Source organism: Canis lupus, chromosome 33 (genome assembly GCF_048164855.1).
Source record: "Canis lupus baileyi chromosome 33, mCanLup2.hap1, whole genome shotgun sequence".
In the NCBI taxonomy this organism is placed as follows: Eukaryota; Metazoa; Chordata; class Mammalia; order Carnivora; family Canidae; genus Canis; species Canis lupus.
In genome coordinates, this window is record NC_132870.1 from 2234072 (window position 1) to 2257408 (window position 23337).

The 23337-nt window shown below is 35.5% G+C and overlaps 1 protein-coding gene across 7 annotated transcripts in view; it reads right to left on the reverse strand.

Annotated features, from left to right (window-relative positions):
• Positions 1-211: 211 nt before the first annotated feature.
• CNOT6L (CCR4-NOT transcription complex subunit 6 like) overlaps positions 212-23337 on the reverse strand; it is a 114178-nt gene continuing 91052 nt past the window's right edge. For 6 of the 7 annotated variants that reach the window (XM_072809970.1, XM_072809969.1, XM_072809973.1 and 3 more), the window contains 4 exons: positions 22805-22956; positions 17017-17244; positions 13009-13211; positions 212-7571 (listed from right to left, as the gene is read on the reverse strand). In XM_072809970.1, coding sequence (XP_072666071.1) covers positions 7359-7571; positions 13009-13211; positions 17017-17244; positions 22805-22956 — 796 coding nt within the window. In that variant the 3' untranslated portion in view covers positions 212-7358. The remainder of the gene's footprint in view (positions 7572-13008; positions 13212-17016; positions 17245-22804; positions 22957-23337) is intronic. The other variant, XM_072809968.1, reaches the window with a different exon arrangement.

Sequence of the window (23337 nt, forward strand, 5' to 3'; positions counted from 1 at the left end):
CAAGTCATATTTACGGCTAACTTCCAAATCTATTCTAATCAAGGTACTGTTTAAACAGTAATACAGTTTTCACTAGAAAAAAAATGTAGCATGAATTTATAATTTTTTGTCTGAATTACCTTGGCTTCTTACTTCACTTTCCAAGAGATGTACTGACCTAAAAGCAGACACATACTGCACAGAGAAAGAGTAAAAAATCAAGACAAAGGTACGCAGTTGCAAAATGGCCATTTATTGCCTACAGGGGAAAGGGAGGGAGAGAAGAGGAAGTACACAGGTGCAAGGAAACAAGCATATATTTAGCCCTATACATCATGTGTGATCAGTACCCAATCTCCAAAATGGAAAAAAGTATTTTGTCATCTGACATAGTAGTTAAGGTTCTTAAGCACCTCCCTTCTGAGCTGCCACAAGATTTAAAAGGCAGGACTGCTTTGTTTAGTCAATGTTCACATTAATGAAAAAATACTACCACCCAACTGTGTCCTTTTGCACGCACATTTTGTACAGTGTCTACTGTGAAAAACATCTCAGCTGAGCAGTTCGGTCAAGTTTCAGACCTCATCAACTGTTTAATAAATAGAAAAATAAAGCAGCTGGTGATTTTGTCAGAGAGAATGTGTTCAGTAAGAGTAGAACCACTTTCTCCAAGGATAACAGAGTGTTAAATGATTAGAACGCCACAGAATCAGTCTATTAAACATTAAACACTAGTAAGCTACAATTACATGGCACTTCATTAAGTCTTCTAACAAGAGAATGAATGAAAAAAGAAAAAAAGGAAAAAAAATCTTAGATTTTTAAACTGATTAATGGAACACAGTAACAAATTGATTTAGTGCTTGGCTTTTTCCTAGGACAAAAGTAAAGTAAATATATAACCTAAAACAGGAGAATCTGTTCTGGAATAGTACCACTAGAAACTCCCAAGCATTCAAGGGATAAATTACCAAAATATCTTGCTCAGTTTTAAACTCAAGTGTTTTGCTTTCCAACCATTAAACTAATCACAAAAACACTTTATAGGCCACAGAATGACTCAAATATATGCAAAACAATGCATTATTAATTTATTGCCAAATAATGAAAATAGATGAATCCTTCCCTATTCAAATGGTAAGTTGAGTTGAAGAGTAGATCGTCATTTATTTGGCACTTGTTTTATGGTTGAAAGAAATCACAATACAAGATATAAATTAACCCATAGTGAATATGGCAAACACCCTGGCCTTTCCGAAAGAGAAGGTACAAACACACTCTTTCTCTTTACCAAAAAAGAAGTCTCCCTCATTACCACCCCATCCAGAAGTAAAAAAAAAAAAGCCAAAGTTTGAAATGTTCATCCTCCTCAAAATATTCCAAGTAGTCCAATGAACTCTATTCCTCAACCTTTCCTAGATCAAAGAAATGCCTGCATTTGGACAACTGTACGAATGCCCATAGTGCACTTCTCAGTGCCGCTGGTGTTTAAGAAATTTGCCACTCACAACACTGAACAATTCCAGATCCAGTGTGCAGTAATACAGCCATCCAAACTCCTCCCACCCACCCCCACCCCTGAAAAAAGTTGGCAGAGCAACGCTCAGGAATTTCACAGGTAAGGGAATATATTTTTAGCAAGTTAAGCACAGAGAAAGAACAGTACAGCTTCTGAATACATACACACCCAGACTACTGCATCACTTATTGTACCAAGACTGAAACAAGTAGCAGGAAACTAAGCCTGTTAAGCAAAGCCATTGTTTGACACATCAACACTGAGCCAATTGTGTGAGTTAAGATAACTAATTAAACAAATGTGGTTCATATAACCATTAATAGCTTCAAAGAAAATACAGTTATATGTCAGTAACACAAAACTGAAGCAAGAAAGGGCCACTTTTGAGAGGGTTACCATGATTCTTATGCTTTTAGATTTAAAAGTGACAGAGGTACAAGTAGGGAAATAATCTAAATCTGGGGAGACTGTTGTAACAAAAAGAAGTACTAACAGGTGCCAAACTATGCTTTCTCCAAGTTTCTGAAAACTGCATGTACCAAGTATGCCAAGAGTCATATCCCTTGGCATTTACATACCCTTTTCAAAATGTGATTTACTGTTTCTGATAACATCATTTCTAGTTTTGAGACAATGCTACTGAGTTTAAACTAAGTGCCATAAAAAAATGAACATTTAATAGGCAGAAATGTCCTTATTTTATATGCTTTGAAAGTAAAATCTATTTTACTTAAAAACATTCCATTACTTTAATGTCATGATGTATGTTGAATAAAACCTCAAACATGCTTGTTTTCCTTTGGTTCCAAGAATAACCCAAACTTACGCCAAAATAAATTACTAAGTAGGTTAACAAAGCTTGCTTTTCCTAGTACCTGCCTACTTCCTACTGTAAGACTTGAGTAAGTAATTCAACAGAGAAACTTACATAAAGAAGGTATTTGGTTAAAATAAGAAAACATGCACGTTCTCCCTCACCACCTTCCTGAAAAAAACTTTTTTTTTTCATGGATCTTATTCAGAACACCCTGCAGTATAGGTATAAGAACTTTCTTCTTCTTATCCTTAAGCTTTAAGATGACACTTATTCACAGAGATTCCCAAATCATTTTCTGTAAAATCAAACATGCCCTTGGCATCCTGTTCTTAAATTACAACTTTGGTAAATAAGCCAGGTTAAAGGTGTAGTAATTAAGTTTCAATCTGAATTTGGTGATTATGATGCAATAAAAAAAAAAATTAAAATCATTCAAAGTAACCATAAGTATAAAAGTTTTGTTTACGAACTGGAAACTTTAGTGGAATTTCCTGGCTTAGAAAAATATCCTAATTTTCCTAGCTAATTTGTCTACCTATAATTCTCAGAGTTCTATAAACATGATATAATTCAAAGGGAAAAGGTTAAACAAATCTACATATTAGTTGATTTTTTTTTTTTTAAGGTGAGGGCAGGTAGGAAAAAGATAGTACCTTATAAATGTGACAATTCACATTTCTGTCAAAATATAAGTATATATGAGTGCTATTTTGAAAACGTGCCATAAAGTTACTGCTTGCTATATAACCATTATTCTATGGCCCTGCCAAATGTATCAGAAACTGATTATGTTTTCTGTGACCAAAGCTACTGATCAGTCAGTGCATTTTACAAAGCTATTAAAATCACTCAGAATGTAAGACTTAGAAACAAGTACTGTAAGTACTGGGACACAGTCAATTTGCTAGAAAACCTAGCCTTGTATTAGGAATGAAAAACCATATGCCTCTGGTTCCATCAAAGAACACATTTAACCTATTTTGTCTTGTGCTTTCTCTACTTCTTGCTATTTGATTTGAAAGTATAGATGGCATTTGTGATTTTTAGAAACTCTTGGAAATGCAAATACAAACTTAATTTTTCACCCACTTAACAACAGATACTTAGGAGATACAATTTCAAAATGGAACATAGTTATGTTTGCCCATGTTCCATTTCTAATGTGCCACATCCTCAATTCTAATATAACCTATCATAGAATCAAGTGATACGAGTTTTAGGTATTTTCTCCCTTCTCTGTGATTCAATACATAACTGTAACACACCAAATAATAGGGACAAATAAGAAACAAAGCTTTATATTTCTGCAAACTACAACACTGAAACACAGTGGCTTATTTAATACATTCACACAGGATGCTTATTAGTAAAATTAAATATCTGCCTATGAATATCAGAAAAGTAATTTGAAAAGAAAGAGCTTGGAACAAGGCAAATGGGAGGGTGGAAGGGTGGGGGTGAGGGGGAGGGTGAAGCTGGTCTCAGAACCCATTGTGCCATTACCTGACTTTAACATGTGATATTCAAACGAACGTTCACACGCCTTACATCAAAGAAATGAAACAAAAATATTCAGCTACATTGTACAAAATTTTTTTTACATAAAACATCATAAATCTTGAACAGATTTACTATATCTGAATTCTAAAAAGTTGCCTATAGAATGGTGCTGGGATTCTGTTCTCTGCTTGCTTTTAGGCAGTGCTGTTGCTTAAAAGTTGACACCAGGCACAATATTTTAAAACAAAGTCAACAAAGCAAGGAGCAGTAAGTGGATTTGAGCCTTTCCCAGATGTCAGTCCTGAGGATGCTGCAATATTCCCCATCAAAATGTGTAAAGCTATGAGGCAGAAACTGATGCCTGAGAGAGTGGGTGACTTGACATGCACTTGTATGACTGTTGTAATAGCAAACAGTGCAGTTTTCCCTTCCTCAAACAACACTGTTTTAATAAATTTAAAGAACACTCCAGTTCTTAGACAAATATCAGAAATCATATTTAACAGTTAAAAAAAACCACACATTATCACAACCTAAAAATGCCCAAATTTTCTCTTAACTTCAGATAAAATATGCAGCAGCCCCATGGCATAAAGCTTATTAAACTTATTCTGAGAACTAGAAAGTATATAAGCATAAATATTTTACTTTCATTGAATATATACCATATGTCATTCACCTCTTCCTTTTGGCTTCTCACTGCCAAAGTTCCAAATGGCATGCGTTTTAACAAGACAATACTGAGGAGAGCAGCATTTCTGATCATCTGAATTGGCAGCTCAAAACAGATACCACTCCTTTTACAAAGGGAACAAAGGGTGAAAGGTGTGTGAAATTTGGGTAGTGGGCTAAAGGGAAACCGTGCACATGAAATTTGGGTTACCATGCCCCAAGTGTGTGTGCCACCCAAAACATAACACAATTAATTACCTACTTCAACAGAGCTATTACCAACATTTACTAAAACCACATTAAAAATACACAGGATAATGAATGGTTTGAAAGAGTGCATTTGGAAGCAGAGAGAACCCAATTACACACCTTCCTGCAACAGAGTGCCTCGATCATACACAAAATAAACTTAAGCTGTTTACAATGTTTCCCAATTTTTTTTATTTTTTCCCTCTACATTTAACTATTAAAAAAGTTTTTATTAATAAATGGGCTCCTCTGTGGTTCATATACAATCATAAGTGAACTTTAAATTCCATTTTATACAAACATCTCAAAAAATATTGGGAGTGAAGTATGGTAGGAAATATTGCTCACATTGCTAATTAACATGCACATATGAAAGGAGGAAAATGTTTTGTTAGTGCATATACCTCCAGAGCAGAAAACCCACGCAAAACAAAAGATTTAAAATAAAACATACAGTAGCTGATTACAAAAAAAGGTAATGTCCACAAAATTAAGTTTTTCATGCTATTCCACTTTCCAGTACTATGGTTCAGGTAATCAATTTGCATGGCTAGATGTTGAATGTTTGAGGTATATAAGAAGGGATACCTGCACACTGAGGAAAATCTGTCACCTTAAGGGTTGTTTCTTTGTTTATTCTGGTACTTTACCATTTTTAAAAGAATATTTTATTTACATCAAACTCCACTCAACTACAATGACATTCCAATTATAATAGATGACAAACAACGCCTCTATCACTAGGCACTTTTAAAAGGGAGGTTAGGCTCTACGGAACCCTTCTGATGCAATCCCATATATGACGTTACATCATCCCACCACCCTCGTCCCACTAAAATCACCCTTCTGGGGAAACATTATCTTATATAGCCTGATTAATTTACTATGGAAGAAATTAGTAGAAAATGACCAAAGGAAATGCATCATTTAAGACTAATAAAACAGCCTAAGATGTCAGGTTTGAAAGAGGAGGCAAATTGTATATATTTAAAACTAATTAAATAATTTAGATTTGACCTGTACTTTATATATTAGTGAGACACAAATATAGGCTATTTTCTTTTAAAATTTCATTCACATAATGGAAAATTTCTTGTTTATTAAAAATATCACATTTTGAGACTAGAAACAGTAAAGTGCATGAAAAGTTTAAAATATAAATTTCAGAAAACTCTTATAGCAGCAAAAAAGCAGAATAAAGAAAAACTTAAAAACAGAGACACAACCTTTTCCTGTTAACTGTGCCCTAATTAACATCAAGTAGCCAACCAATTTTTCCCCCAGAAAACCTATTATGTTCACGGCCTCTTGAGTCATAGATCTTCAACTGGCCCCTCCTGGGCAAAAAAAGGATTCCAACATTTCTAAAGAGCAACAACAGTTGGGAATAAACCAGTAGCTTCTTAATTCAACCCTGACAGACAACGGAAACAAAGATTAAAAGCATATAATGGCCATTTGGCAACTAGAGTCAGGAAAAAAATGATCCAGGGTTTTCAACTACTCCATGTTCTCTCTACCCCTCAAGTCCTTGCCACTGTCACCTCAAAAAGCCCAAACCAGCAGCCACCTGTCCTACTTCAAGAAACACATGAGATATTTGTATCACTTTTCCCTTTTAAAACTTTGATCAGGGCCTTTTTATTCAGTAGTTGTTTGGGTTTTGTTTGTTTTTTTTTTTAAACACTGAACTATAACAGCAAAAATTAATACCCAGATCTTATCTATTTCTCCAGCACAATCAGGCAGAAGAAAGAGGTGGGTGACAATAATGAAGATATTAGACACTAATTTTGTGGGCATCCTAAATATAACAAATTCTACTTTCAAGACGTGTGGCAGTAGAAATTACCTACTATTTCCTAATAAACTAGAGAGAAAGGCTTAAAATTAATACTTCCAATGAGGTTATAACTAACAGAGGAACTAAATACAGAGTGATTCCTCAAAAAAACAAAACAAAACAAAACAACCAGTGCTTGCCCAACAAACTGTCATGTGCTGTTGAATGCTTGATTTTGAAAGCATATTGTGCAACCATCTTTAATTTCTCTCTTCTTCTATTATGGTTAAAGCTGTATCATAGTTTATGTACAGATCTAGCAAATTTAAGTGCTTTGTTAATGTGCAAAAGACCAGGGGAGCCAAAAATCAGTTTGTTATAATGGAAAACAGAAATCTAAGAAATTTTTCCCGTAAGGCATGCCACCAGTCAGTTTAAAATGTCATATTTATAGTTTTTAAAAATTGCCTTTTACAAAAATAGTTGGCTCATGTGAAACCATTCAAAAGAAAGTATTTGTTTTGGAAAAACAAATACACTGTTGTTGGGCCTTGAATTGGTGATTTATTAATTACGAATGCTGACTCCTAATATAATATGAAGAAGGTCCAACTTAAAAACAAATTAAAAATTTGGAAAGAGTAATACTTTGGTTCCAGCCCTAGTGCCAAATGATACCAATATACACAAAAATGTACAAAATCTTAGAGCAAACACATAATGAAAGGAACCTGAAGAAGCAGCTTAAGGATGGCCATACTTCACTCCTACATACTTTGATTTACAACTGTACAGGTCCATAGCAACAGATCCCCCCGTCTTTGCGGGGCAGTACTCCACTACCTCCGATTAGGCAAGTGAACACCATTAACAAGAGGCAGAAGTGGAGGGTGGAGTTCAAGTTGTGTTAACAGTGAGAAGTGGTCTGAAGGGATGTGAGGGTGTGGACACCCAGTGATGTTGTTCTCAACCAGCCATTGAGGATCTAAAGGCCCCAGGACACCAAGCACGTTCATATGAGTCTTGGAATAGAAAATGTAGTCAATCACGCCCTGGAAAGAGATTAGGGGTTGGAAAAAAAAGAAAAATATATGCTTAGAAAAAAAGAATAACTCAAGATATATAAAGAACAATTCATAATTTGTAAAAGCCAAATACCTGATTCACCTGTACTTCTAGTACCTGTTATCTTGACAATGGGTCAAATACGACTCAAGTCTTCAGTGGGTATTACATAAAATAAAGATGGCTCAACAGGGAAATACAGGACCCAACTGGAGTCATAAAGCCTTGTATGTGTGCATAAGTGGTAAGCAAACGGAGAAGCTAAACACACCTATCTAGGCATCTTTAAAATTGGCTTGCTTAAGTTACTGAAATCTAATACATCAGTATAAACATTATGGGAATACACTAAATCTATCAGTCACAACAAGCTTTTTATATAAATGCATAATGAAAAGGTATGACTCAAATTAACTTTTTAATGTTAACTGGCATTATTTTCAATTATTTACACATCAAGATATCCAAACACATATGAACGAATCCATGGTAAAGCAGGTTATATTTGCCAATTCTAGTTCAGCTTTCCCAGATATGCTACCTACGTACAAATACTACATACAGTTAATTTTTCCAATGTGTTCTTTAGAATACTCATTTTCACAAATTCTGGTATACTGTAAATTCTGGATTCCTTAGCAAAAAATACTTGACAGGTATATATACATAGAGAAAGAGAGAGAGAGAGAGAGAGATACAATTGATATATATATATATATATATATATATATATATATATATATATGAAACTAGATGATTTATTTGGTTTGTCTGAGCATCATCAAGTTTTAAAATTACTGTGCTTTTTATTGCCCCGGGCTGTGGACACAAGAGGCTAAAGTCAAGGGGCACCTGGGTGGCTCAGTCAGTTAAACGTCTGACTCTTAATTTCAGCTCAGATTTTAATCCCAGGGTCTTCATCTCATGATCAGGAGTTCAAGCCCAGCATGGAGCCTAATTAAAAAGGGGAGGGGAAGATAAAGTTAAATTTCTTCCTATCCATATCAAAAGAGCCTGAGCCCAAGTGTGGAGAAATATTTCCAGATCTGGAAATATCTATTTAGAAATAGTAAACATAATGAGTTCCCGAAATATTATAATATTATAGTGAAATGGGCTACTTTAAAAAAATATAAAAAAAGAAAGTAGAGACTTTTAATGAAAAAAATTTGTATTATGAAATTTGGAAATAATTACCTCAGTTTGTTGACCAAGACCAAAATAATGAGATTGTGCTTTTGAGCAAGAGGGCCTCATTCAACATTTAGAAACCTTAATTTTGCCACAAAAAGGTACCTACTTGATTCCAAGGAAGGACTTTTTGCCATGAATACTCAAAGTCTAAACAGTTAAAAAAAAAATGATAGTACAAAGCATTATCCTTTCGTTTTGGCTAATGCCCAGTTTTGCAGTGACATTTTAGGAAAAGGGTCAGAGTGGATTTGTCTTTATGAGACCACTTTTGTTTCAACTATAAATAAAACATAAATGAAATACTCTGTTACTTAGGTTGAATAAATCTCCTGTATCACTTCTTAAGAGTGCCATTATGCACACTAGCTGCTAGACTTATAGAATCCTTTGCACACACAGGCCCCAAGAAGATGTTAAACACTCTAGAGAGTAAGACACATTTAACTGGAGGAATCACTTTTAACTATTTTCTTAATTTGAAACATCCAGAGTAAAAGCTCTTATCAAAACCCTTAGTAAGGTCCTATCTGCAAACTCACCCAAATATTTGTACATATGTATGTACATTTACATACTGTCAAACCCACAAAGTAGGTTATTAGACTAATGATTCTTAACATTTTTTAATTCAAACTTTTTTTTCAAAGGCTACAATGTGGGGAAGTAGCCTTAATATTAGTAAAGACTATAGTAAGTTTATAGAACTGTATTTGAAAAAAAAAAGAATAATGGAAATAGTTTATGAGCTAACATTATGCTAATAAGTTTTACTTATAAAAGAATGTGAGAAAATTATATACTCTAATAGAGAAAGATTTACTACTTGACAAAATAGGAAAAGTGTCCTTTTTTCATTAACTGGTTCAGGTACACCCTTAGATTGGTGGGGCAAAGAGCAGCAGCAGCAATAGTGGTGGCAGCAAATCTGCATTAAGCTGTTGATTCAATTTACCTGTTGTTACAGTCTGAAGGTTTCTGTCCCCCCAAAATTCACACTCTGAAATCCTAATTCCTAACATGATGGAAATAGGAGGTGGGTCTTTGGGGAGGTAATTAGATCATTAAGGTAGTGTTCTCATGAGTGGGATTAATGCTCTATAAAGAGAGACCCCAGAGAGTTCTCTCAGACTCTCTGCCTAGTGAGGATACAAAAAAACAGCTCTCTGCAATCCAGAAAATCCTAATCTGAGCCTGACCATGCTGGTGCCCTGATCTTATACTTCCAGCCTCCAGCACTGTGATCAATAAACTTTTGTTGCTTATCACCCACACAGTCTATGGCCCATATTCTGTTAGCTATCACTAAGACACCTGGTCTACAAGCAATTGTCCTAAATGGCTTACCCATCCTTTGGTACATCCCAAATCATTTCTAGATTAAATTCGTCTGAGTTCTAAACAACACGAAACCTCTCTCCCCTCACTCGAGAGGTCTCTCTTTTTTTTTTTTTTAATTTTATTTTTTTTTATTTTATTTATTTTTTATTTTTTTATTTTATTTATTTATTTATTTTATTTTAGAGAGGTCTCTTTTTTTTAAGATTTTATTTATCTGACACAGAGAGAGAGCTCAGAGAAGCAAGGGGGAGCAGCAGGCAGAGGGAGAGGGAGAAGGGAGCTCTCCACTGAGCAGAGCCCAACATGGGGCTCAATCCCAGGGCCCCAGGGTCATGACCTGAACCAAAAGCAGATGCTTAACCAGCTAAGCCACCCAGGCACCCCTGCATCTGAGTTCTAATATCACTTTTCTACATTTCTAACTTATTCAAGGACCAAGAAAGTAAACAGATGCTATAAGTCAAGTAAATAAAATTTAACAAAAAAAAAATAAAATAAAATAAAATTTAACAACACTCCACTGATGTAATGGCAGAATTCTGTATTTGGAACTGTATGTAATGTTAATTACATGACATTTTTTATGTCTGATACTATCTTTCCTTTTTTACTGATTGCCTTCAATACTGGGATGGCATAAAATGCTTTACATAAAACTGAAACACTCACTGTTATTAGGACTAAAAGCTTCATTTTCTGTTGTTAGGTATGCCCTTGGTTTGTTCTCTGGTCATCCTATCTTTAAATCTCCTCCCACTCTCCCATCCCATCCATCTATCTATCAAGCCAGCCAGTGTATTTATCTTCCTGTACACACCTGTCTCTCATGGATTTATAGTGCTGTCCTTCTGTCTCATCCTAACCTACATATTCAAACATCAAACACTCTCTGAGTCATGTGCTTTTGGTTCTTTTCCTGTACCTCTTTGGACAATGTAAATGGTTCAGTACAATTTTTGATTCAAATTATCACCACATGTAAAATCTTTTGAAGAAATAACAACAAAGGATTTTAAAACAATTAGATGGTTAAGAAAGATGGCTTAGGTGAATATCCCAAATTTTGTTTCTCTAATTTCCATTGATGGACAAGGAAAAATAACCTTTATCAAAGCCTAGATGAGGTAGAAATTTGGTCTTTCTACCACACCCATGCCAAAACAACAAGAGTAGCAGAATTATTAAACATTTTAGGGAATTTTAATTTGGATTTTCTGGGTTGTGCTGGCAAAGATGTATTATATATCACTATAGTCACAAGGACAGAAATTAACGTATAGTAAACTGTGGATCATTAAGTCTAGAGGTTTTCCTTTAAGCTTGCACAAGAGCAGTGGTATGCTACAGCCAGCTGTACCTGCTTTCTTAGTGTTTCATCTCAATTCTGAATTCAATGGTATTAGGTTGGGAGCTTGAAATCTACCATAGTGGGGAATACTTACACCACAGAAATCAACAAACACTGCAAGTTAGGGTTTCTTTTTCTGGGAAAGCTGGTTATTAAATATCTACTAGCACATTACTGCATATGAGTGATTTGAACAAAACGAACTATCACTGGGGATATCTCTATCTACTCTAACAGCAAGTACTAAAATTAGATTCAATTTATTCTAAGCAATTTTTTCTCCACTTTATGATTACAAAGTTGACTAATAACATCACAGCAATTTCCCTTCCTCCTCCTCCAATTTGTTCCTTAGAAAGGGGCTAACTAACAACAATCACTGAAAATAAAAACATAAAAAGATTTTGGAGATGTGAAAGAGCTCATTTCAAAATTTTTCTTTGGTATTTTTATATATGACCCCTAGGCTTCTTACACCAAACCACTTTCTAACACCTGTATTTTTTCCAGGAAAGTATAAGATTTTAATATAGATGCCTGAAATGCCGGAAAGTCAAACAGAAGTATAATGGAGAACTATAGTCTGAAAGACTGATCAGATAATTGGCAACAGGAAAGTAATCTTAGTTACAGAAAACCACTACAATCTTTATTTCTTTTTTTATTTAATTTAATTTATTTATTTATCCATGAGAGACTCAGAGACATAGGCGGAGGGAGAAACAGGCTCCATGCAGGGAGCCCGATGTGGGATCGATCCCAGGACTCAAGGATCACACCCTGGGCTGAAGACAGACACTAAACCGCTGAGCCACCCAGGCATCCCACACACAGTCAATCTTTCTAAAGAACAATATGTCCTCTAAATATGCCCTCTAAATTTTTTTATCTTGAAAAAATATCTCTCTTTTCCTTTTATTAATAAGCTGGAGTGTTCCACTGCCTGGGAATATATTAGTTTGACTACATCAATAGAGGGCTGTGTGTGTGTGTGTGTGTGTGTGTGAGTGTGTGAGTGTGTGTGTAAAAAAAAACAGACCCTCTCTAACCCCATCTCCCAAAGAAATTTGGAAAATTTAAAGATAGATAAGACATCTATGAAAATTACTAAGAAAATTCTTTGAGAATATTATATAAATTCATTCAAAGTAAACTTACTCATATACCCATATCAAGTTGCCTATTATTTAGATTCTTACTGAAAGTTAGGGAGTAATTATATTAATAAATATGAAGATTAACTATATTAATAAATATAAAGTGTTCTGAACAGTGCCTGGCACATAGTAGGCATTTTGGGAGTTTGGGCTGTTTATTAGCATTACTTGAAATGTGGAAAACAAGGGTTCAAAAAAATTCTCAAGTTAGCAATAACAAAAAACAAAGCTAACAAACCCCCTGACATTTAGTAGCATATTTCAAGGCATTTTGAGAATCTAAAAATTCCTGAAGATTATACAATTAAGCATAAATAATACAGGTCTTTCTTATCCTATGTTTGTATTTAAAATAATTTCTATATCAGCTCAGAGACTGTTACTCACTTTGAAATCAAAGGTGTAATTGGTGTAAGGCATCAAGTTATTTTCATAGGCGCTCTTCAGTTGGAAGCCATGTGTGATTCTCCCTTCTGAGCTTCCATTCTTCCCATTGCAGCTGAAGTTCATAAGACACTCATTGTACCTTAGTTCCTTGAAGTCCTTATGGTTGTCAGCTACTCCTCCATTGCTCAAATATTCCACAACACCTAACAGAAAAGAGAAAGAAGAAATACTACCATTTAGCATTTAGACCTTAATATAAGACTATACGACCAAAATTTCATTATCAGGTGGATATACCAGGTTCAGAGCAGCTTAATTAGGTTGAGCCATATATGAAACTGCCTTTTTGTGGTGGTTGGTTGTTAAAAAAAATCAAACATCAATAACTTCATATGGTTAAATCAAACTGGAGGGTATTTGCCTGTTCCAAAACAAAGTATCAGGATCATCCAGAAATATCTTCAGTTTTTTAATGGGTTCTTCAAACTAAAGAAGATTCCTTGAGGCAAAGGTGGCATTCACCAAGAAAGACTTAACCTTGAAGGCTTTAGAATATTATCCTAACTGAAAATAGTCAATCAACAACTTTCAGGAATATGTATAATATAGCATACATAATAAAAAGTCATTTACAACAAAAATAGACTTTGCATCTTCAATATTTCAATGTCTATATTAGGTAGAAAGTATTCTTTATTTTGAACTATAGTGAATTCTTTTAGTCTGATACTATATAAGGGACATTATATGCTACAAAAAAACTACTTGGTAAAAAATATTAAATATGTATAAAAGCTAAAGTAGAACCATTCACAAAATACACTGCTTCCATTTAACAAGTAAATATGAAAAATATATCACAATGCTGCTGCCGCTGCTGCTGCTGCTGATGATAATGATTGATACTGTTAGCTATCTCTTTCTATCTGTGATCAGGAATGACAGCAACATATAATGAATAAGTGATGAGCACAGTATCAGTACTGTGAAAAGGAGCTATCATGTATCTAGCATTTACTATATGCCAGGCACTGTTTTAAGTACTTTACACACTTAAACCTCACAAACAACTTTATGTGGTGGCTAAAATTATTCCCTTATTTAAAAATGAGGAACTTACAGATTGCACCTGTAAGTGGTAGAAGCAGGATCCAACCCTGGCAGTCTGGCTCTAGAATCAGCTCACCACGCTGCACTGTCAATGACAGCTTATACAAATCAAATGAAATGGGGGAAACATATTTGAGAGGATTTCAACTCAAAAAAGGACTGAGAAAGGAAGACGTGGTTAAGGTGCCAATTGGGCTAGGGGCTAAAGACAAGTATGCAAAAGGATGATTTCAGCATTTGCTAAGGAGAAAAAGTAAAGATATTTTCTAGATTTGTGACTTACGAAAATTGAAGCACTTGGGTTCACATTTATTGTTGAGTGATAATTTCAAATAATTTAAAAGTTTACTGAAAATATAAAAAATTTAGAATATGCTACGTAATAGAAAAACAGTAACACTTAAATGTCTCACATTTGAACTTTAATATCTAAAATGCAGAACTGATTTTTTACAAAGATCTGAAATAATATAAATTAGGATATAAAGTGGTTTAGTATAGCTCAAGAAGTAATGTCAAATCCAAGGAGAATGTGGATCAGCTTTCTGCATCTAATTATCAGTATTCATATATCATTTAATGAATTCATTGAAAAGTTGCCAAGCATTAAATGTGTAAATTGCCCTGGGTAACACTGACATTTTCACAATATTAATTCTTCCAATCCATGAGTATGGAAAATTTTTCCATCTCTTTATGTCTTCCTCAATTTCTTTCAGAAGCGTTCTGTAGTTTTTAGGGTATAGATCCTTTACCTCTTTGGTTAGGTTTATTCCTAGGTATCTTATGCTTTTGGGTGCAATTGTAAATGGGATTGACTCCTTAATTTCTCTTTCTTCAGTCTCATTGTTATGAAGACAGTATGGTAGTGGCACAAAAACAGACACATAGATCAATGGAACAGAATAGCGAATCCCGAAGTGGTTCCTCAACTTTATGGTCAACTAATACTCGACAAAGCAAAGACTATCCACTGGAAAAAAAGACAGTCTCTTCAATAGACCATTCTCTTACACCAGACACAAAGATAAACTCAAAATGGATGAAAGATATAAATGTGAGACAAGATTCCATCAAAATCCTAGAGAAGAACACAGGCAACACCCTTTTTGAACTTGGCCACAGCAACTTCTTGCAAGATACATCCATGAAGGCAAGAGAAACAGAAGCAAAAATGAATTATTGGGACTTCATCAAGATAAGCTTTTGCACAGCAAAAGAAACAGTCAACAAAACTAGAAGACAACCTACAGAATGGGAGAGGATATTTGCAAATGACCTATCAGATAAAGGACTGTATCCAAGATCTATAAAGAACTTATTAAACTCAACAGCAAAGGAACAAACAATCCAATCATGAAATGGCCAAAAGACATGAACAGAAATCTCACAGAAGAAGACATAGACATGGCCAACATGCACATGAGAAAATGCTCCGCATCACTGGCCATAGGGAAATACAAATCAAAACCACAATGAGATACCACCTCACACCAGTCAGAATGGGGAAAATTAACAAGGCAGGAAACCACAAATGTTGGAGAGGATGCGGAGAAAGGGGACTCTCTTGCACTGTTGGTGGGAATGTGACCTGGTGCAGCCACTCTGGAAAACTGTGTGGAGGTTCCTCAAAGAGTTAAAAATAGATCTGCCCTATGACCCAGCAATTGCACTGCTGGGGATTTACCCCAAAGATATAGATGCAGTGAAACGCCGGGACGCCTGCACCCTGATGTTTCTAGCAGCAATGTCCACAATAGCCAAACTGTGGAAGGAGCCTTGGTGTCCATCGAAAGATGAATGGATAAAGAAGATGTGGTCTATGTATACAATGGAATATTCCTCAGCCATTAGAAACGACAAATACCCACCATTTGCTTCAACATGGATGGAACTGGAGGGTATTATGCTGAGTGAAGTAAGTCAGTCGGAGAAGGACAAACATTATATGTTCTCATTCATGTGGGGAATATAAATAATAGTGAAAGGGAATAAAGGGAAAGGAAAGAAAATGAGTGAAAATATCAGTGAGGGTGACAAAACATGAGAGACACCTAACTCTGGGAAATGAACAAGGGGTAGTGGAAGGGGAGGTGGGTGGGGGGTTGGGGTGACTGGGTGATGGGCACTGAGGGGGGCACTTGGCGGGATGAGCACTGGGTGTTATGCTATATGTTGGCAAATTGAATTCCAATAAAAAGAAATAAAAAAAAACAATTGGAAAAAAAAAGCTTCTCTACTTGCTTGTTTAGTTAACTATGTAATAAAAGAGCTGATTAGCAAGCAGCATCAGATCCTCAAAAAAAAAAAAAAAAAGTTGCCAAGCTTATTAAACTACTCGTGCTGAATATTTCCTCGTTGTTTCTTCTCCATTGCACTCGGTGCCTCAGGATGCTGATTTTTTACTTGCATCAACAGCAAACCCCCCCACCCCACTCTACCTTCTAGTTGAATTTGGTCAATGGGCAGCACTGGCAGGACAGTAGAGTGAGACAGGGGGATATATTACCCCTGGCTCCCTTTTTGTTGATGTCAGAGATTAATAGTATCAGTTAACTCAAAGCCATCACTCCTACTACATAATCCTCTCTTTATAATTACTTTTTCTAAGTTCTGGTAACAGTTCCCACCACTCTCCAAACGTTGAGGTGTAGATGTGGTATAGAGTACCTAATTCCCTTAGTAATAGAGTACTGCCTTAACCCTGTACAAATTTTTGGAAATAGCTTCTTTACTAAACTTTCTGCAATTACCCCATGTCTTATTATCCCTGGATTCTTACTAATACATTCCCTAATTTCACAGAAAAATTCTCCACTCAAAAGTTAAGAGCAAGCTAGCCCTTCAACTAGAAGCTAAAGCAAAACTAAAAGCAAAAGGAAATGATGTCATAAATACCTGAATCTGGCAATGAGTTAAGATCTGCACATAGCACCAGCGGGATGGAATTAGGATCTGCAGTTGGGCTGCCAGGCCTACTAGAGGCTTTCTCCAGAATGTTTTTAACCTCTGAGACAAACATCATGGTCTGGATGAGTTTCACATCAGAATACTCTGGGTCCCAATGCATGTGGGCATTTGCCACTATAAGCAGCTGTTTGTCTGCAGCATGAATAGGCTTCATACCTAAATTTAAACAGTAGAAAAAAAGGTAAGATTATGCTTTATATATCCAAAAAGCAATTAGCTTAAGGTTTTCTCCCCAAACCCTGTAGCTCCTTATTTTTTTCCCATTAATTTATACCTTCCCTTTTATCTCATAATGTCTTAGAAGCTAAAGTGCTAAGATTCTGATAATTCCAACATGGGAATTACTCCTCTAGATCAGGGTAGACAAACTGCAGCCACAAACTAAACCTGGCCCACCACCTATTTTTGTACAGCCTATAGGATATAATAAGCCTGGTGCTACATTTTTAAAGGATTCTACAAAAATTTCTTTGAAAGACTGACAGAGACTGTAGGTGACCCACAGAGACTAAAATATTAACTATCTGCCCCTTTACAGAAAAAGTTTGCCAATTTCTGCTCTTATACACCCAAGTTAAGAATTTTATCATGATATAATCAACATTTGATTTTAGTGCCTTGATTTGCTGAGTTCTTGAGGTAAACAAGCACTTTAAATAGCTATCATTTAAAGATCACAATTACCTAGTGAGGCAGGCTTTCAGTTATTTGAATTACCTAAACCTTAACTTAAATTCTTCCCACTGCCCAGTACTCAATTCACCTTGCACTTCCTGAGCAAATCAGTGATGGATCGACAATAAAAGGCAGTAATACTATATATATTAATTTATACAAATTAACTAAGGAAGAAAGTTTCCTACTAAAACAAATTCATACCAAACACCCAAATAGGGCACCTGGATGGCTCAGTGGTTGAGTGTCTGCCTTTGGCTCAGGGTGTGATTCTGGGGTCTTGGGATCAAGTCCCACATTGGGCTTCCTGCATGGAGCCTGCTTTTCCCTCTGCCTGTGTCTCTGCCTCTCTCTCTCTCTGTGTCTCATGAATAATAAATAAAATCTCTAAAAAAATAAAACAAAATAAAAACAACACCCAAATAAAGTAATTTTAAAATGGAGACTTAGGGGATAGTGTGCTCTCAAAATGTGGACACTTGGGGTTTTAAATCTGGCTGTTTTACTGTTTATTTTCGTGTTGGGATGGTCACGTAACCTTTGGTACTCAGGTTCATTTGGAAAGTGAGAAATGCAATTAGAAAATATGTGAGGTTCTTTCTTCCCCCTAAAATTCTGTTTTTAAAATTTTGTCAAAATAAGTATTAACATAGTATTAACTTTCAAAATGGGAAACAAAATATATAATATATTAAAAATTGTGAACATTAAAACTTGGTTACCATGTACAGGCAGAGAAAGATAATCAAAAATATTTAAAATACAAAGCTCAGTAGGCATGGTATGAGGCCATTTAAATAAAACTACAAAAAATAGGGATCCCTGGGTGGCACAGCGGTTTAGCGCCTGCCTTTGGCCCAGGGCGCGATCCTGGAGACCCGGGATTGAATCCCACATCGGGCTCCCGGTGCATGGAGCCTGCTTCTCCCTCTGCCTGTGTCTCTGCCTCTCTCTCTCTCTGTGTGTGTGACTATCATAAGTAAAAAAATAAATAAATAAAAATAAAAATAAATAAATAAATAAAACTAAAATAAATAAATAAATAAATAAATAAATCTACATACATACAGTCTATATCAGTAATGAGTAAAGAAATTAGCAAGAGCTTTTCCTAAAGAGTATGAATGAGATAAGGAACTTCTTTTTATATACTTTTGTACTACTGCAATATTAGTAAACATGCAAAATTCATTTTTTATTAAAATTTCTATAGAATTACCCTATGATCCAGCAGTTGCACTATGAGGATCAAAGGATACAAAAATACCGTTTTGAAGGGATACATGCACCCCAATGTTTACAGCAGCATTACCAACAATAGCCAAATTATGGAAAGAGCCCAAATGTCCACCTACTGATGAATGGATAAAGATATACATACACACACACACACAAATGAAATATTACTCAGCATCAAAAAGAATTAAATCCTGCCATTCACAATGATGTGGATGGAGTTTGATGTTACGTGAAATAAGCCAGTCAGAGAAAAACAAATACCATACATATGATTTCACTCATATGTGGAACTTAAAGAAAAAACCAAATGAAGATTGAGGGGGAGGGGGGCGGAAAGAGAGGCAAACCAGAAAACAGACTCTTAACCATAGAGAACACACTCAGGGTTGCTGGAGGGGAGTGAAGGGATAGGTTAAATGGGTAATGGGTATTAAGGAGGGCACTTGTGATGAGCACTGAATACTGTATGTAAGTAATGAATCACTAAATTCTATACCTGAAATATGTATATTAACTGTAATTTCCAGAAAATCAAAACTACCAAAAAATCTAGAGAAATGCCTCTTAAATTTTTCTATTGAAAATATAAACTCTACAGAAAAAGACCTAATTTTCTAAGTCTACTATTTTGATAAAGTTTATTATATCTTAGTAAAGTGAAAAGGAACTTACCTTCAATGTTGAATAATAAACAAGTAACTGAACTGTCTGTTATATGTGACAGAAGTAGTCATTTTTTAAAAATTCTATTTAGGTATAATTAATATAATAATGCTTTCAGATGTACAACATAATGATTCAATATTTGTATACATTGCAAAATGATCACTACAGTAAGTCTAGTTACCATCTGTCACCGTATAAAGTTAAACTCTTGGGATTTACTCTCTTGGCAACTTTCAAGTACACTTTACAACATGAATGACTAGGGCACCTGGGTGGCTTGCTGGTTAAGCATCTGCCTTCTGCTCAGGTCATGATCTCAGGATCCTGGGATTGAGTTCCGTGGTGAGCTCCCTGCTCAGCAGGGAATCTGCATCTACCTTTCCCTCTGCTCCTCTCCCCACTTGTGCACATACATTCTCAAATTTAAAAAAAATATATGAATGACTATAGCCCCCTCATGCTGTACATATCCCCATAACTTATTTATTTTATAAGTAGAAGTTTGTACCTCTTGATCCACTTCACTCATTTTGCTCACTCCCCAGTCCCTCTCCCCTCTGGGAATCACCATTCTATTTTCTGTATCTATGATTTTGATTTTGTTGTCTCTTCATTTGTTTTGTTTTTTAGATTCCACATATAAGTGAGGTTATAAAATATTTCTTTCTCTGACTTATTCTATTTAGCATAATACTCTCAAGGTCCATCCATGTCATGCAAATGGCAGATATTCTTTTTTATAACTAAATAGCATTTCATACTACCTTTTTTTTAGCCATTCACCTGTTGATGGACACTTAGGTTGCTTCCATGTCATGGCTATTGTAAATAATGTTCCAATGAACATGGAGATGCCTATCTCTTTTCAAGTTAGTATTTTCATCTTCTTTGGATAAACACCCAAAAGTGGAATTGCTGGATCACATAGTATTTCTTTTTTAACTTTTTTTTTGTGGAATCTCCATACTGTTTCCCATAGTGGTTATACCAGTTTATATTTCCACCAAGTATATAAGGGTTCTCTTTCCTCCACATCCTCATCAAGACTTGTTATTTCTTGTCCTTTTAATAATAGCCATATTAAGGTATGAGGTGATACTTCATTGTGGTTCTGATTTCCATTTCCCTGATGATTAGTGATGTTGAATATCTTTGCATGTGCCTGATGGCCATCTCTGTCTTCTTTGGAGATATGTCTCTTCAGTACCTCTGCTCAAATTTTAATCTGAGTGTTCATTTTCTTCCTATTGAGCTTTATGACTTATTTATATATTTTAGATATTAATTCTTTATCGGATATATGATTTACAAATATAGAAATAGTCCATTTAAAGCAATGTAATAAGATAAAATCTAACAGCCCAAATTCTCTAAGTTTTACTCTTTTCTGAGAAGTTTTATAGTGTCATTTCTGGCTATAGATTAAATGTTCACTATATTAAAATTAAAAACTACTGGGTACCGGATCCCTGGGTGGCACAGTGGTTTAGCGCCTGCCTTCAGCCCAGAGCGTGATCCTGGAGTCCTAGGATCAAGTCCCACGTTGGGCTGCCTACATGGAGTCTGCTTCTCCCTCTGCCTGTGTCTCTGCCTCTCTCTGTCTCTCATGAATAAATAAGTAAAATCTTAAAGAAAAACAAAACAAGGGATCCCTGGGTGGCGCAGCGGTTTGGCGCCTGCCTTTGGCCCAGGGCGCGATCCTGGAGACCCGGGATCGAATCCCACATCGGGCTCCCGGTGCATGGAGCCTGCCTCTCCCTCTGCCTATGTCTCTGCCTCTCTCTCTCTCTCTCTATCATAAATAAATAAAAATTAAAAAAAAAAAAAAGAAAAGAAAAACAAAACAAAACAAAACAAAACTACTGGGTGCCTGGGTGGCTCAGTCGGTTAAGTGTCTGCCTCCGGATCAGGTTGTAGTCCCAAGGTCCTGGAATGGAGCCTGCATCAGGCTCCCTGCTGAACGGGGAGTCTGCTTCTCCCTCTCCCTCCCTCTGCCTGCTGTTCCCCTTGCTGTGCTTGCTTGCACGCACTCTGTCTGCTTGAGTGCACACACTCTATCTAAATAAATAAATAAATAAATATTTTTTGAGATTAAGGAACTATTAAAAACAATGGAGCCATAAGCACCTTCTATAATATTAAATTCCTCTTATAGAAGTAAGAGACATATTTCAAAATACGAAACAGTCTGCTGTATAATTTATAATTACTCTTCTGAAAATTAAAAGAATAAAACTTCAAAAGAAATTCAATTTTCATGTTACCAGAAAAAGAGGTACCTAACTTTTGAAAAGAATGAGACTGCAAAGGACATAACAGTAGGTAAAAAGGGAAAGGCCAAAAAAGAAGAAAAATTTAAAATAAAATATCAAAGATTATTTGATGATGGATAAACTGAATACCAGAGAGAAAAGGTTTGGACAGATAGGTATGGTCTGAATAATCCAAATCAATACTCAAGACAAACATCTTTTCTTCTATGATAAGTATTTTAAAAAAAGTTTACAAATAAAGCCCTAATGTGGTCTTAACATCTCCTTGCTCTTGCCTAAAATATACTAATTAAGTAAACAGTGAAATGCTCAAAGGCAGGCAGGAGAAAGGGGAAAAAAAGGTCTGGATATGCAAAGTACATATTGAGTTTCTGACTTTGAAGGAAGCTATAAATAATCTAAAATGCAAAAGATAACTACCAGGTAGATAAAAGATCCTGCTCTTATCCCAGTAATGACTGAGATATAACAAAGAAATTAGAGAAAACTTGCCAAGTACTTAACCTTAAAGATAAAAGATTTCGCACTCAAGAAGCTAAAAATATGGTTAAAAAGAGAACCAACTCATTATAATTTCCAAACTGAGCCAACTAAGCATTTCCTACTTTAAATAGCCTTTTGGAAATAATGGCATATTAAAGACTTTCCTTTTTACAGATTACCTGGTAAGTAATATCCCTAGATATATATGATGGTTTACATAATTAGTCCTATTTTCCTGCCCATTTCCCTTAAGCTTTCTTAAAGACAAAAAGAAAAAAAATAACTGTGCAATAAATAAGCAAGAGTCTGTGTACTTGTTTGAGATGGGAAAGCATGAGATGGTATTTATTTTTAGTAAGAATATTTTAAACTGCACTCACCTGTTCCAAATAGTTCCTTGTGGACCTCTAATACCACAGCGACACCAATATTATCTTTTGTCATCACTCTGTTCAGCATAGCTTCGGATCCATCTGAATTAGCCATTGCCACTTGGTTAAATTCCACTGTATGCTTTTGCACCAATGTAAATCTAAAAGGCACAATGCATTATTAGTGTAATAGTAGATACCTGGACTATCATGCTGAAAGACATTAAATGAGGGAGCAAAAGATACACTGTTCACTATCTCCCTAGTCATTTTCCATCTGCAAGGGGACATGCATTAGTCCTGGCCAGGGGGACATAAGAAGTGCCACCTAGCAAAGACTGCATACATATCTCTTTGCCCTTTTATATGTTTATCCATGTGGTAAGAAGCAGGAGGGCAAAAGCTAACCCACTATGGACTGGGAAGCAGCTGAACCAGTTCTGGACTGATGTGAGAAAATTGCCCTTCTCTCATTTCTTTAAGCTATTGTTAGAACTTTCTGATAAACTTTCTGATATTTAAAGGTGAACACAACCTTAACT